The sequence below is a fragment of the Xyrauchen texanus genome, chromosome 40, assembly GCF_025860055.1.
Source record: "Xyrauchen texanus isolate HMW12.3.18 chromosome 40, RBS_HiC_50CHRs, whole genome shotgun sequence".
NCBI classification, from domain to species: Eukaryota; Metazoa; Chordata; class Actinopteri; order Cypriniformes; family Catostomidae; genus Xyrauchen; species Xyrauchen texanus.
This window is the reverse complement of record NC_068315.1, coordinates 3,814,468-3,830,533: the sequence shown is the minus strand read 5'-3', so window position 1 is coordinate 3,830,533 and position 16,066 is coordinate 3,814,468. Positions and strand designations below refer to the sequence as shown.

At 39.5% G+C, this 16,066-nt stretch overlaps 1 protein-coding gene across 20 annotated transcripts in view; it reads left to right on the top strand.

The window, feature by feature from the left end:
- The window catches only part of LOC127633472 (transcription factor COE3-like), a 110,115-nt gene that overhangs the window by 50,348 nt on the left and 43,701 nt on the right, over nt 1-16,066 (top strand). For all 20 annotated transcript variants that reach the window (XM_052112613.1, XM_052112607.1, XM_052112603.1 and 17 more), the window contains exon 7: nt 14,447-14,528. In XM_052112613.1, coding sequence (XP_051968573.1) covers nt 14,447-14,528 — 82 coding nt within the window. The remainder of the gene's footprint in view (nt 1-14,446; nt 14,529-16,066) is intronic.

Sequence of the window (16,066 nt, the reverse complement as noted above, 5' to 3'; positions counted from 1 at the left end):
TTCAGATTTGAGATCCGCAAATTTGCACCCCATTTCAAATTTGCCTGCGTGAGGCAGCAAGTGCAAATAGCTTATTGAGGGTGAGATTAAAGCAGAAACTGAGGTGAGGGGCATAAATCTGACAGGGCTGACTTGTACCGTCATGTAAGCGTAATGACTATCACACTGAATCAACTGCCAGAGCTTAACACGGGGAAAATTTGCCTGATGTGTGTGTGTGTGTGTGTGTTAAACTCTCAGCAGTAATACAGTCGTACCGTGTGACTACATTTTATAGTTCATGAAGCACATTAGCAGCGGGCTGTATCTGCGCCCCCATTCAAAAGGTGATTTCAATTTCAGATGCTCATTTTTCATGAAGATAAATTCGCCATGTGTCAAAATCTCCCTGAAGTAAATATTACAGCAATAGAAGTGTATTGTGAAGCTGCAAAGAAGGTGGGGATGCATAAGTGTTTTTTGTTGTTGTTCTTGCATTCCTATGGTAACTGCTGACCTATCAGGGAACAAATTGAATCTTTAATTTGTAAGCATGCAGACATGTCTCGGGGTAAATTGAAAGTTCCCCCGTGTTTTGCTTGTTGGGGCCGATGTTAAATCGTCACAAGTATTTGACAAAAAGAAAATGGACAATTTAAACGCATTTTCAGATAACCGCCGTCTGCGACATGCGAGCACATTCAGATAGACTCGCTCACTGGAACGGAACAATTGTTTAATGAAAAGTTCAGGAGAGACTTTGACACTCCCTGAGGCATCGCTACGGTGGCGCGCCTCTTGTGGTGTTATTGCATTTTAAAACACAGCTCTTGTTTATCAAACGTGGGTTTTATTTGTGCGATGCCGCCCTTTCAGCTGCGGAGGGGAGCCAGATTGTCCACGGGTCTGCAATTTGGATTGTAGCAGGCCACCATACTGTAGGTTTGTTCCCTGAGGTCATTAAAAGAGTGAATATCTGCATTACTCCATGGTGTTTTGCTGAAACAGTTGTTTCTAGAAGGGAGAGTACACTAATATCCGCTAGGGATGGCGGATTGAGGAAGCGTTAGGCTACATCTACAAATCCACGGGGGGCTTGGGATCGGCCAATAATTCGATTTTGTGTTATTTTAGTTAATATGTCTATTGCAGGCTCTATTTTATTTTCTGTTTGCTTCACTCTGCTGTTTTTCATTCTTTGTCATCGTTTCTGATCTCTTCTCATCACTTCATCATCATTGGCTGGGGTTGGGAATCACATGTCAAATGAGGGCATGTTAATTTTGCCAAAGGTTCTGTTGTATATTCATTTAAGTCACGAGTGCTGCTGGTAGATGACACCGACAGCATTTTGATTAAGGATTTTATACATGAAGAAATTTTCATTATCGCTTCTCCTTGGTGATTTCTATGGGACGGTTTGGGGATCGTGACCCAGCACCGTGACAGCAGGTTCCAGGATAAACGGCTCTGTATTGAATCCCACCCAGAGCAGTATCCACACTTACAGCGGCAATTAATGGGGCCGTTCCCTCCAGGGATACCCGGCCTTCCCAAGCCTGAGCACCGCTATTGTACATAGGTAACAAGATTTAGCTTTTTTTCTTTGCCAGCTCCTCTGATAGATGTGAGAGAGTCATTCTGTGTGATTAGGGCTTCTGATTGACTTCAGATAATCAGGCCAGCGGGGTGTAATGTCTGCAAATAGATCTTAAAATGAGAAGAGAAAGGCGAGGTTTAAATCAACCTTACCCTTTGACCTCAGCATGTACGTGGGGCATATATAATAACCGTTATTACACCACCAGGAGTTCTACAGTACATTTAAACCTTTTATGAACAACAGAAATCTCATATTAATTAGTTTCAAATAGGGATGAGCGGGATGCTACATCTTATATCACATTAAAAGTAATTTTATATCACAGTAACGGTGTATATACATATCACAATATAGGATTGTTGTAGGAAATTCAACCCCATAATATAAAATACTTCATAAATAAATGTTTTCCTTTAAATGTTCATAATATATTAATAAAACCTCTGACATAAGTGCAAAAACAGCGCATTATTTCACAACTGAGTTAAAAAAATGAAACATTCAAACAATAACACATTATTAATAAGATTGATAAAGCCACCTTCAGAGTCTGTTAATATACAGTTATATAGCTGATATACAATATAATTTGTCACTTGATGACAACCCGTATTAATTCCTAAAAGATGGTCAAAACTGTAAGATGTTGTCGACTTAGCTTGTGTGAAAACGCATGACTTTAATTTCCATAGAGAGCAACCAATCGAAAAACAGAATTTCAAATTGATACAATACAGCCATCAAATTTTAGATACATAGCATCCAATCCAACATCTTATTTTAAAAATGGAAACGTCTGTGGAAAAATATGTTTACTACTTCCATATTTATTTATGCTTATACTGTAAGTCAATAACCTGTAATGATACACAACAATGGTTTTCCTATTCATATTATGGTTAGTTTTAGGTTTGGGTTAGGGGTTAAAGTTAGGGAAAAGCTCAGTAAGATTGATCATTGGTTCGTTTTTCTCTCTGTATGGGTGTATTTATTTTATTTTTATATTTTTTTTTTCCAAAAGTCATAAAAAAAGTATATATGTACTTAAAAGTATATATTTGGAAATATCGCAAGAACCTTGTTCATTGGTTTGTACATTCTTGTCTATGGAACTAAAATTCGTACGTTTTTGTAAAATGTCATACATAAAAATTGTACGTTTTTGTACGCCAACTCATATTATTTGACCATCTCTTACAACTATTAGGACTTGTCATGAGACCTTGTTGACACAACACACAGTTACACTTTGTCTACACTTTACGTGAGTGCAGTGGCATAGATTCCAAGGGGGATGGGGGGGAGGTATCCCCTCAATAATCAGAATCAGCTAGTACAACCCCCCCATTATTTATACTATTATAAATGGAAACATGGGTAAATGCTTCACACTGCACCCCCCCCCACCCCACCCACCCACCCAGTGTTCAAGCCAAATCTATGCCCTTGGGTGAGTGGCATGTTAAATCTAAATCACACACATTGCAATCAACAAGGTTTGTAAAGGGTTTGTAATGTAGACAAAAATTTTGTGCTTGTTGTCCAATTTTTTTTAAACAGTTTAGCAGAATCTCTCTGGGTTAAATTTTTTTATTATTGTACATTATATGTTGCACACCATCCAGACCTAGTTTGGAATATTTCCTTTTATCATAAAAAAACAATTCTGTTTGTGTTCTCTTAGTTTGCTCTCGAGCTGGAAGCCCCCTAGTGGCAAACAACGGTTTAGAAACTCTTCATGTAGCATGTCATTTTAGCTCCTTTAATAACCCTGCAGCTCAACACCCCCAAACCCCAGTGTGCATGTGGCGGGCCCTAAAGGGGCCGCATCTCCATGTATGCTGACACATTTGTGTATCAGCGGCAGGAGCGACAGCGGCCAACACCGTCGTCTCTCGCCTCAACTACTGCTCTACAAAATCAACCTGACAACTTGCTGTTTTCTCCACAGAGAAGTGTTTTTTCCCCCACACTCGTCTTGTTTTTTTTTTCTTCTTTTTTCTGTTGTAAAGGACGCTAGCATGTCAACACTGTGAGGGAGAACATCCTTATTATTTGCCTATAACCCTGTTTGAAAGCCCACGTGTTCCTACGCAGGCTGGCAAAAGCAGTGGTGTCAGTTATGCGGGTAACAGCCATCAGAGGGACAGCAGCTTTGGAATGCATGTCTCATTCTCTGTTTCCACCCTGTCTGTATTTCACTCCACTTCAGACCATTTATCCTGCTGTGCTGTGAGCAGTCTGTCATTCTCTCTCCCTCACGCTCACTTTTAAGGCATAGGAGTCTGTTTTCTGTCATCTCACCGCTTTACCAAGTAGCACCACAGAACTTATAGATGTCTTGTTTTTTAGACAATCTGTTGCAAGTTAAACTATCTTGTTATTTAAGTTTTGGTTTCAATAGGAAGGAAAAATCAAATTACAGTACTGTAAGATTAAATGGAGACAGCAAATGCATACTTTTGCTTAAGTCTCCAGAGTAATCTCACATGATGCATGTTTTCTACAGTTTTAGAAGAGATCTCAACAAGAAGTCTCAAACTGTGCTCAGTTTTGCAAAGAGGTCAACTGAATCAGATGAACTTTAACATTTCTCATCAGATTCCTCCAAGGCCAATTATCAACCAAATTGTTGTCTTTTTCTCAGGTGAAAAATCTGAGATGCGAAAGTCTCAATTTGCTATCCATTTAATCACATCTCTGTTTACGAAAAACATTTGCGATATAAAATATATTTTCTCTCGAGTCAGAGATATCAATGTGAATTCAAGTTCATCTAAGACCAAATTATTGCCTTTTTCTCAGGTGAAAAATTTAAGAAGCAAGAAATTTAAGCAGAAGTCAAAAATCTCAACATTTGCAATATTGAAAAAAAAAAAAACCTAAAATAAAAATAATCTTACATGTCTCATCCGAAGCTTCAGAAGATATCTCAACAATGTCTCAAACTGTGCACAAATTTGCCAAGACACAACAGTCAAAAGTCCAAAGTCAAAGATTTCAATTTGAACTCAAATATTTCTCATAATTTTCTTCCAAGACCAAATTATATTTTAAGGAGAGTTGATACCTCATGGAGTTCTCAGTTTCATTTAAGTCTCCTGTGCTGTAAAAGAGCCACCTCTGAGAAAAGTTTTATTTTTATTTTTTCTGATTTCAAAATGAATGAACCATATGTGCCCCCCTGTATGTGTGTGTGTGTGTGTGTGTGTGTGTGTTGCAAGTCCTATCATCATGAATGTGTTTGTGTGTGTGTGCATGCAAGCTCAGATAAAAAAAGAAGCTTTCTCCTGACGTATTTTCCCACCATGTTGAGCTCCTTCTCGAGCGGGCCGCACAGAGGCCTGCTTGTGTCGCGCTGATGTCATAGGGCTGACCTGCCTCTGCCGTACAAAGGCTTTAGGTATCACTGCCTCTGTTCACACAATACCTATTCAAGCAGGTCGCTTTGCTCCTGCAAGCCAAAAGAACAATGTTATTTTTTGTTTCAGCTTTATAAAAGCTGGACTTTTGCAGGAAACTCTACAGACAAAGCCTTTATCAGACGATGCTTCTAGAAGGATGGCAGTATAATCCGCCTCCATTAGCCTTTCAGTGTGTCTCTCTCTCTCTCTCTCTCTCTCTCTCTCTCTCTCTCTCTCATTCATCTGTCTTTTTTATTCCTATTTTCTGTCATCCTCGCTCACTTGCGCTTTCTTTTTGGCAATACGGCAAGAAGAGTACATTTACATGGGTCAAAACCCATGTATTTGTTTGCATTAATACTTTTTGTCTTAAAATTGCTTAAAGCATGTTTCTGATCTTATTGCACATGTGTAAACTTTTAAATTAAAATGTAATAATTTGCTCCATCTCTGAAACGACAATGCTTTTCGGATGATCACAACCCCTCACCTGTCTCCATTCTGGTATTGAACGTCCACTTTTTATGATCCAATCAAGTCACATCCTTCAATTGAATAATTTTTGATGTTGAATATCCTGTTTCGCTCGAAAATATGTCCGATTATGAAAGTTTAAAAAGAGGTTGCAAACAGCATTTCATGTTGACTTTAAATGCCATTTTAGTCTCCATGTTTTTTAAATGGAAGAAAATGACATTTCCTTGTAGATTATGGATTTTTTATAGATTTCCTAGACCTGTGTTGTCACGGTTTCACACTCCCTTTGGTCTGGAAAGCGTGCATGAGTCAGAAACCCTTTTCCCAGAATCCATCCATGGGCATGGCCAGCAAAACGGTGACAATGTAAACCTCTAATGTATTTGCTTATTAGAATCCTCTGGATTTCAGTCAACAATATGAAAGAGCACCAAAGGCCTCTGGTCCTGCCATGTACAAACACACTCCCAGTGAGTGTGTGTGTATGATTCATTCCGGTGCAGTTTTAGTCCTTATAAAATATTCATTTTGGTTGTGCAGGGCTCTGTAATTGCCATCTCTCAGACTGAATAATTTATGACACACGCAGACTGACAAAGCTACGGCATACGGCCGTAGATGAATCAGGAACAAGGATCCGTGCTGCCAGCCACATTATTGTTTCACAAATATGGCACTCACGTCATTTCTGGACCGCCTGGCTTCTAATCCAGCTTCTCTTCATCTGTCATTTCATTTTACCCGCTCTATTGTTTTAGCTCATGCGTTTACCTTTCGGTTTCTTAATGTCTGACCCCTTGTGTCGTACTGGGTGCCTTGTGCTTCAAGTGCTCATGATCCATCCTTCCTGGTCTGTCTTTCTCATACGACATAACTACCCCACACTTGTGTTCACTTTAGAAGCGTATATTATACATTAGGCACACAATGATGCACATAGCTCAGAACGACCCATCAGTCTTTTCTCTTTTTTTATGCTAGTTGGGTTCTCTTTCATCGTTCAAGTGGCTTAACTATGTATTATTGAAGTATTAACTTTGACTAAGGCTAAATGTTCCTAAAAAATTCCTTAGGAGACATAAAAATAGACACACATTAGACAATTGTTGATGAACAGTAAGAGTATGAAGCAATAAAACCAATTATGGAAGCATACCTCTGATAATTTGGTCTTGGACTCAAAGGGATAGTTCACCCAAATATGAAAATTCTCTCATCATTTTCCCACCCTCATGCCTTTCCAGATGTGTATAACTTTCTTTCTTCAGCAGAACACAAATAAAGGTTTATCTAAAAATATTTCATCTCTGCAGGTCCATACAATGCAAGTGAATGAACGTCTTTATAGTTACAAAAATCACATAAATTACACAGAAATGTAATCCATATTTCTCTAGTGTTTAAATCCATATCTTCAGAAGTAATATATTTGGTTTGGGTGAGAAACAGTAAAAAATATTCCTTTAAGTCCTTTTTTAATCTAAATCTCCACTTTAACTTTCACTTTCAGATGTGGGGGTAAAAGGAGTTAAATTTTTATATTTTTTCACTTTTTCACCTAACCTATTATATCACTTCTGAAGATATGGATTAAACCACCTGATCACCATTCACTTGCATTGTATGGACGTATAGAGATGAGATTTTATTTAAAAAATCTTTGTTTGTGTTCAGCTAAAGAAAGAAAGTCTTAAAAATCTGGGCTTTCATGAGGGTGAGTAAATGATGAGAAAATTTTCATTTTTGGGCGAATTGTCCCTTTAATTTTCATAAGGTTTGGAAATCTTGGCAACACTGAGCTCAGTTGGAGACATTGTTGAGATCTCTTCTGATACTCTTGAGGGAGATCCATGTGAGATTAGGGTTTTCTTTCTCTGGACAAAATCTCCATTTGCTCTCAATTTAATCCCATTGTTGTCAAAAGATTGAGATATTAAAGAGATAAGCTGTTTCTTTCCAATGGTTTCCCTCCAAACTGTGGCATCTAAAAACTATTTGTATTATTTTTGTGGAAATGTCTCTCTTGTTTGTTCTTTGGGCCTAGAACTGTAGCAAATGTTATCCAAAGTGACCCGCTTGCGTCCATTATGGGAATCTATTAGCTTTGGTCACCCGCTGTCTGTCTGGGGGCAAATAACAGCATCTCTACTATCACGGAGTCTTGGATTGAGCTACGGCGAGCTGATGGATGACTTGAAAATGCTCTGATGTAACAACCTGTCTTCTCTCTCTCGTTCTCTGTGCTGTTGACATACAGGAATAACGACATGGACGAAGGGTGCACATGTGCCCGTGTCATTAGGCTGCATTACCTGCGTTAAAACCAATAACTGCCACTCACGACTGGATCCACATTAATCATTTATAATGTTTTAATACGTTTTTAATCAGCATCTCCAAGACTACAGCCTTCAGACATCAGGCACACCTTACGTGTGTGTGTGTGTGTGTGTGTGTGTGTGTGTGTGTTCTGCACTGCCATGGCCTGATTTGAAATTTCTTCACTCTCTCCTTCCTGTTTTTAATTAATAATTAAAATAGGCAAAGATGACAGTTCCTAATTAGGACTGTCTTGAAAGAATGTGGGAATGTATGAATTTTAGATGGGAAAGGAGAAGGGGAGAGAGAAAAAAAAGGGTAAAGAACACACAATGAGACGTCTGGTGTAGAATTGACAAAACAAACAAAGAAACAAACACTCATCCGTCAGCATTGGGTCAGGTAATGTCAACAGCATCACTTGCCATATGTGGTCAGTTTTGGCCAATCAGAAGCCAGATTGAAGACAACCCCCCCACCCCCATCACACACACACACACACCCACCCCCACCACCTTCTAAGGAAACTCAAGCCTGTATTCCTAACATCAAAGAGCTGAGAGCAAGGATGGAAAAGCAAAAGAGTTAAAACATGGAGAGCCTACAAGGCCTGTTTTACCGCAGGGAACCTCCACAAGAGCATTCTCTACACCTAAACCATGAAAAAATGTGGGAAGGAATGGTAACGGAGGAGGAAGGCAACAGAGAGAGAGTGGGTTTAATGAGGCCCTAGTCTAAAACAAAATGCAGTGACTGACAGAAGCAGTGATCTGTTGGGGAAATAATGTCACAGGCATGTTACACATTAGGAAAAACGAGGAGTGAAGATACACACCAGTCTGGTTCTGGTACAGCAGTCTGCCTGAGAGAAACACACACACACACACACACACACACACACACACACAACAAGAACACATGTCCTAAATAGACTTCTGGCATAAATATGTTCAGGCAGATGCTCAGATATGTTTGAACATACAAAATTATGTACAATACCTTTTCAGCAACTTGACAGAAAATTGCATGTTCCCGGGCAACATGATCACATGGGAATTCGACATGTAGCTTCCGAAAGTTCATGTACCCTGAAATCAACCTCATACTGCTGAATTGTACCAAAGTGGCATTCCCCATTATATTTTTGCATCAATTTAAATGTCTTTACCTTTTCCTTGTCCTCCAAAACTCGGGTTCTGGTCCTGTGGAAACCAAGATGTAATCACGTTTGCATAAACAATGATGAGCGTGATTTTAGTTGCTTTTTCGTTCAAAAATTAATTTAGGTTTAGAGCTGAGGTTTGAGTAGGAATATTAATTCCTGTTGACAGTATTGCATCATTTACAGCTAAAATACAACTCTTTTTTTGGACTCTGTGGACATTTCACTCGCAAACAAAAGCTTGTGTCCATTCGTTTAACTGCTCTTCTAGCTTCGGCCACTGGGGGGCAGTGTTTTTCGAATTACTATAAGTTTCAGCTGAAGAACCAGGACAGGGAGGGATGTGATTGGTGCTTGAACCCTGGCTTGAACATATTTTAGTACATACGTATGAATTAATGAAGGTCCAGGCAGGGCAAATCTAATATATGAACTAGATTTAAAAATGAGATAAAAAGAAAACACGAGCGGAGGTTGTCTATGCAAAACACCCCACCACGATACTTTACTGTTCTGGATGGTTACTAGGTGCTTTCTTACTGGTCCACGTCAAAATAGCCCCACAACCAGCAAATAATAAATAAATAAATACATTATTAAAGTAATACCAGACGTCTATAAACAAGCCACAAGATTTGAGGTATCATTCAAATACTGAATCAAGTTTACTTTTCATCTATCTGACCAGGTTGCAAGTGTTAGGAGAGTAAGTCAAGCCTTGAACCAATCAGACACAATCAAACCTGTGAGCCAATCAGAGGCGAGAGCTGACACAGGGAGCTTGTGCATTTCGGAAACGTGATCCGTATTGACCTGTGTACCATCTCAGCAGAATGTACTTGTGTATGTGTGTGTGTGTTCGGTATTGTCTGGCTGGCTGAGGTCTGATCAGCTAAAGTTGCTTGGTGATCAATACTCAGCAGAGACACACAGCTGTGCCCTAACCATTATCGCCTGAGCAGCAATTAGTGTCCACACTGACCACTCACACACACACACACACACACACACACACACGCGCGCGCGCATACACACACATCTGCCATTGTATTTCTTTACCTCTCTTTCAACTTTTGTCTAAATACAACACAATTACACAAACATGTTTGACACGAATGGTTACTAGAGTTCCAAAATAGTCAAAATGTGTTTATCTGGTATTAAAAAGATTTCAGTGCTATTCTGTTAGAAACGATTATATTCTGTTAAAAATCACAATTCTTCATCCTACACATTAAATGTAGAGCAAATGGAGACTCATGCTGAAGTCTCCTGCTTTTCTCCAGAGTAAATGTCTGATGCTATGCTCAGATTTTATAATATACCAAAGTCTGAAATCAAACGTAGGATATTTCAATATGTACACAAACATTTTCCAACACATTCTTCAAGACCAAATTCTTCAAGACCTGAGCTAGGCTATCCACATTATTTTTTATATATTCTTACTTCATATCAACAACCAATCTTTGTCTATTTTTATTTATCTGAGATAAATTTGATACCTAAATCAAACATGATTAAGGATACTAATTAAACGTAATTAATCCTGAGCAATGAACTATCAACCTATATTGTCCTCCGGTTGTTTAACAAAACGTTTATTGCCAAACAGTGTCATTCTATTAACCGTAATCCGCAGCATTGATGATGCAAAACGTACCGCAATTATTCCTGACACTGAATTGGACAGATCAAGACATGATAGCTCGAGAAAGTTAACCTTTTCACCGATTTTGACAGTGGTTACAGGATAGAAGGATTTCCCCCTGCATTATTTGTTTGTGCATCTTTTGTGCTGAATGAAGTGGGATTAGTGTAAAGGAGAGGCAAGGAGGGGGACGTCTTCTTTGAATGAGGGCAGGAAAATGATCCAATGATGGTTTGGGTTAAGATAAGAGCTAAGGGCCATTATTGAGCTGATGTACTTGAAACGTACTCCTTTTTCCTCTCGATTACCTCAGCCTGTGAAGCCAAAGTCCTTTCAAACGACAATCCCCCATCTTCCCTCTCTCTTGCACACTAGTCCGCCACCAGCCTCTGCTTCATCATAAAAATTTGGCTCCTCCGGTCAGAAAGAGCAGTGAAGGACAGGTTGTATTAATTACTCTGTGCCGCCTATAGCCAGATCATTTTATCACCGATTTGTCGACAAGCTGCAGTCAAAGATAGAAGTCAAACGCCTGCGGTTAACAACAAAAGCTAGGGAAGAATGAGGCTTCGATGAAATTAAACATGTCTGCTTAGCCTTTTTTCCCTCCGACAAACCAAATTCGTGTCTCTTGTAATTGATAACTGCCTCTGCCAATTATTTTGTGCGTTACAATACACAGAGGCCCCCTTTCGCTGCTACAGCTCTTCCATAATTAGCTATGCTAATATCCCTTTATTGGCCTTAATATTGCTCAACATCTCCATGGCATCCATAGGCCACCAGAGTCCTGTGTCCTGTCACAAACGCTGATTATTGAGAAGGATAGCTTTAATCAAACATAATTGCAGTTAATTTTTTTCGCTTCTCTCCCTCGCTCTCCATTGCCAGCATCTAATACTGCGTTCTCCTGGATATTCCATTAAATGACTATTTAACTGATTTCTTTATTTCTGATGGTCACGAACATAGCCACAAAGTTCTGGAGCTATTTAGAGAGCACAAAAAGGGAGAGAGAACCGTGCGTCTGTAATTGCTTGCCTTTTCACAAAGGACTAATTTACTCAAACCCCACACTCAAGTGAAATGGTGCCTAATTCAGCCGAAATTACGCCACTGTTGTGGACAGCAGCAGAATATGATCCCGTTCAGAAATTCGCTTTATCAAATTCGGAGGTATACAGATCCCCTGTTGGTGATAATACTGCTTCATTTTATTTTTTAGCAGTGTAATTTTATGATTTTCTTTGCTGTTATTGTAAGTAAGAGTACTGGTGTATCCGAGTGACAAACTCAAACCTGCATTGCTGACATGAGCACCACAGATCATATATAAGGGTGTTTCCTCAACTTCGGGCACTTTAATATACATGGGGTTGATTTGTATTATTTAGATACAGATTTTATGTATTATTTATTTATAATTATTGTATGAAGTTCACATACTGTATAAACTGACATAAAAAGTTTTTACCAGGCCTTCGTCATTTATTTTTGGTAATTATCAGATTATTTGTATGTATAGATTGTATTGTTTTAGCCTAGACCCAGACCTAGACTTTCAATATTAAGCTATGAAAATGTATTATAAAAATACAAATAATTACACATTTAACACTGTAACACTATTTATGGCCCATAACAATTTTGAATCTCTATATGAATGCCTTGCAATAATCTTTGAGTTAGCACAGTGTCCACTTCTGTACATGTGTATGAAGCCATTTGTTGGTAGCTATAGAGAGAGAGGGTGAGAGATCGAGAGTGAGAGAGGTAAATAAAGGCTATATTTCAGGCTTGATTTACTCCGATACCTGCTGTGAAACATAACAGCTCTATTGGGAAATAAAGACAGAAGCTGCAAATTACAGCTTGTAATACTCATTCTGATAATGGCCTGTCCGACAACTACCAAACACACACTGTACACAATTAAAGCTAATGCTTTGATGACGGCAGACGCACTTTGGCTTCCTTTTCTGGTCCATCTTTCTTTACGCCAAATTCATTTTTTATCAACGGCGGTCACAAAATTTTTTCAGAAACTACCAAGGCCACCTCTGGGGCCTCTCTTTTCTCCTGCTTTCCCTCAATCTGTCTCTATCCGAAGCATTCACTCTCTGTCGGGAGGAAAGGGTGACTGTATATAAATGAGAATTGGAAGTGGAGAGTGTTCAGGGCTGCAGATGTCATTTCACATGGTGATGTATTGCTCTGTTCGTGGTCCCATTGGACTGTCCGAATGAGAGACTTCATCCTGCATACCCACACTGTTTACCTAGTGAAATACATGTGTTATCTCAATACTCAACAAAATCTGCAATGCATGACACCGTAACATGCACGGAAGACCTTTACAACATACGGCCAACCTCTCGGGTGGAGGGCTGGGGTAAATATTGGTGTACATGGTCATCCATATACAAAGCTAAATTTCCCGAGCTGCTGGATATATCCGGGCTAGACTGGTGACAAACCAAACACGTTTTAAAGGGATTTTTCACACAAAAATCATCCACTTACCCTCATGTTGCATGTGTTTTCTACAGAAAAAGAAAGTCATACAGGTTTAAGATGACATTGGGGTGAGAAAATGACAACCCTTTAAAGAACCCTAGAAAGGGAAGTTGGCTTGGCAGCCATATTGGCAACACCCTTGGGCCGCTAATGGGACCTTGAACAGAGCTCTTTCCATTCATAAAAGTCCACCTTCAATATAGTAGAATTGGGGGAAAGACCAAAATGTCCAAAACTGTTGCTTGAGATTACATTTTCAAAAACTTATTTCAAATCAGAAATACAATCTGACAACAATGGAATAATAAATTGTGCTTATTTAGACACTACCTCTATAAAAAGAGGTGGGATTTCCATTCCTACAAATGCAATATTAAGTGTTGCAAAGTCTCGATCAATTATCGGACTGGCTGAACTTATTTTCCATATCTGCCATATTGAGCATTGTGAGTTCTCCCATTCATCTTTCTACAAGTGGTCTGCTTCCTTTGATATGAGGAGTGTGGCACCAGCTGTACAAGCCGCTTCTTTCAACTTCCTGATCCCTTAAGCCCTCTTATCGGCCTTCCTCCAACACCCTCCCTTGAATGACTCTTGAAGGTTCTCAATAAAAGTCTATACATCTTTAAAACACCAGGTTTGAGGTCTTGAGGTGTGTTTGTGGGAGTGTATGTCCGATGGGACCAGTTTTGACTCTCAAGCGCACATGACATTAGCCGAACAGATTACGCAGTTAGTAATTTGTGCAATAATTACCGGGTGTTGTTGTCCCGGTGGCGGGGTGTGTCTAATTGTCTAACAGGACTGTAAGTTTGAGGCCCGCTCTCACCTCGTTAGGTCTCCTACCGTTCCCCAATCCTCGTCTGTGATGAGCAGGGCTCAGGTGTGCTGCTTTACCTCCCCATTGAGCACGTTAAGCCTTAATTACAGGGTAGAACAGGGGAGGAAAGAGGGGGGCGGAATATTAACTGACTTCCTGTCAGTGACTGGCAGATGGGTACTACGGGGAACTGTGGGATTTGGATGCGTCAGCCGTATGGACAGACTGAAAAACAGATAAACAAGGAGACAAGGAGGTCGTGGGAGGGTGAGGAACAAAACACTAATGATCATTACACTGAGGGGAATTATATGGAAACAAGGTGAATCCAGCTGTCCGTTTGATCCCACTTTTGTGCCCGTCATGTTGTGTGTACTTCCTCTAAGTGCTTGGACTCTATACATATTTTGTGGTATCGATTTGTTCCATACGAGTTACTGCCTCATCCAAGGCCGTTTTGTGGTGGATTGATTGTCTAATGTGGAGTTTTCCTCTCTCTGTTTTCTCTTTTCAGATTCTTTTTGAAATTCTTCCTCAAGTGTAACCAGAACTGTCTGAAGAATGCAGGAAATCCAAGAGACATGCGCAGATTCCAGGTAATGCTTTGTCTCCACACTTTCTAATGTAAAATACAGGCAGCTCACTGGAGTAATTGCATGGTGTATTCCTTTTTGGATATACTTAAATTGGCTGCCTGGTTCTGGTCGAAGGCCAACATTGTCTTTAGAGACTCTCCGATTCAGCAAAATTCTGAAACAGCCTGCAAAAACCTTGTTTTTATTCCTCCAATACTGTCCATCATCCATCTATCCATCTATCTATCTATCTATCTATCTATCTATCTATCTATCTATCTATCTATCTATCTATCTATCTATCTATCTATCTATCCATCCATCCATCCATCCATCCATCCATCCATCCATCCATCCATCCATCCGGAATACTTTACATTTATATACCTATATATCTCGGTGGTATCGGCCAATCACAGGATACGTTATGAGATACAGTAGACAGTAAGGCCGCAGCCTTGGGCATCATTACGTGAGTGTGTGTGAGTGACAGCTCCACTTAACCCAGTGCTGCCATTAAGTGTGTTTATATACTCGCAGTTACATAGATGTATTGTCGAGCAGTCAGCAGTAGTGGAGGTGCTCGCAGAACTTTCATTTTTCATGCTTTGGAATGTCTAGTGTCTTTACTAATATTGATCCATGCATCCAGAGCAGAAGGTCAGAGCCGGCCTGAGAGGAAGTGTCCTTTCTGTCTCCACGGTGACTAAAAGTAACATCCGTCACCGCCGATGTGCCTCCCCTCAATATAGTCACATAGGCCACTCTTTGGCTCAGTCTCGCTGTAACAGCATGCCTGGGTTTTCAACCTATTTTCACTTCCTCTACCTCAGCACCTTGAGGAGGTGTGTGTTTGTGTGTGAGTGGAGAGCCATACAGCACTAATAGCAATCTAACCTCAAAGAGCACTCTGTGTACAGTCCTTTTCTATGTCAATGAACTACCTGCTTGAGGAAACTAGTCCTAACTCCTCCAAACTTCCTTAAGTAAAACATTACCCTTTAAATCAAAACATCCCTTTCCACATGTCACGGTCTGATTTTTTTTTATTCAAAATAATTTGAACAACTCTACAGGGAGAGTTTGCATCACTTTTTAAAATTTGTCTTAATCTCAAAGCACTATGCTGCAAGACTTTTCTTGATCAGAATTGTTGTCTTGTCTTCCAGTAAAATGTTTAAACATGCTTAAAAAAGTGATTCTGCATCTTAAGTAAATGTATATGGTTTTAAAATATTTTTAGAGAATATATTGAATTAAATGTATTTTATTACTATATTGGCATATTGGTTCATTTCATTCATTCTTACTTTTTGCCAGTGGGATAGGATGCATTTTTCACAGTTTGCTTCTCAAGTTTTCTTCCCTGTTTTTAAGGATGTTTAGATGTTGTTTTTACTGGAAAAAAAAGACAAAAATATTAAGACTTTTTTTAATGTTCAGCCTCAGAAAGAAATGACCCAAAACTGAGATGCCTGTCAGTGTGTGAGCAGAGTCCATTAACAAGACAGCTGTTCTTCAGCACTCACCCTTAAACTCTGCTCTGCTAAGCTAAATGC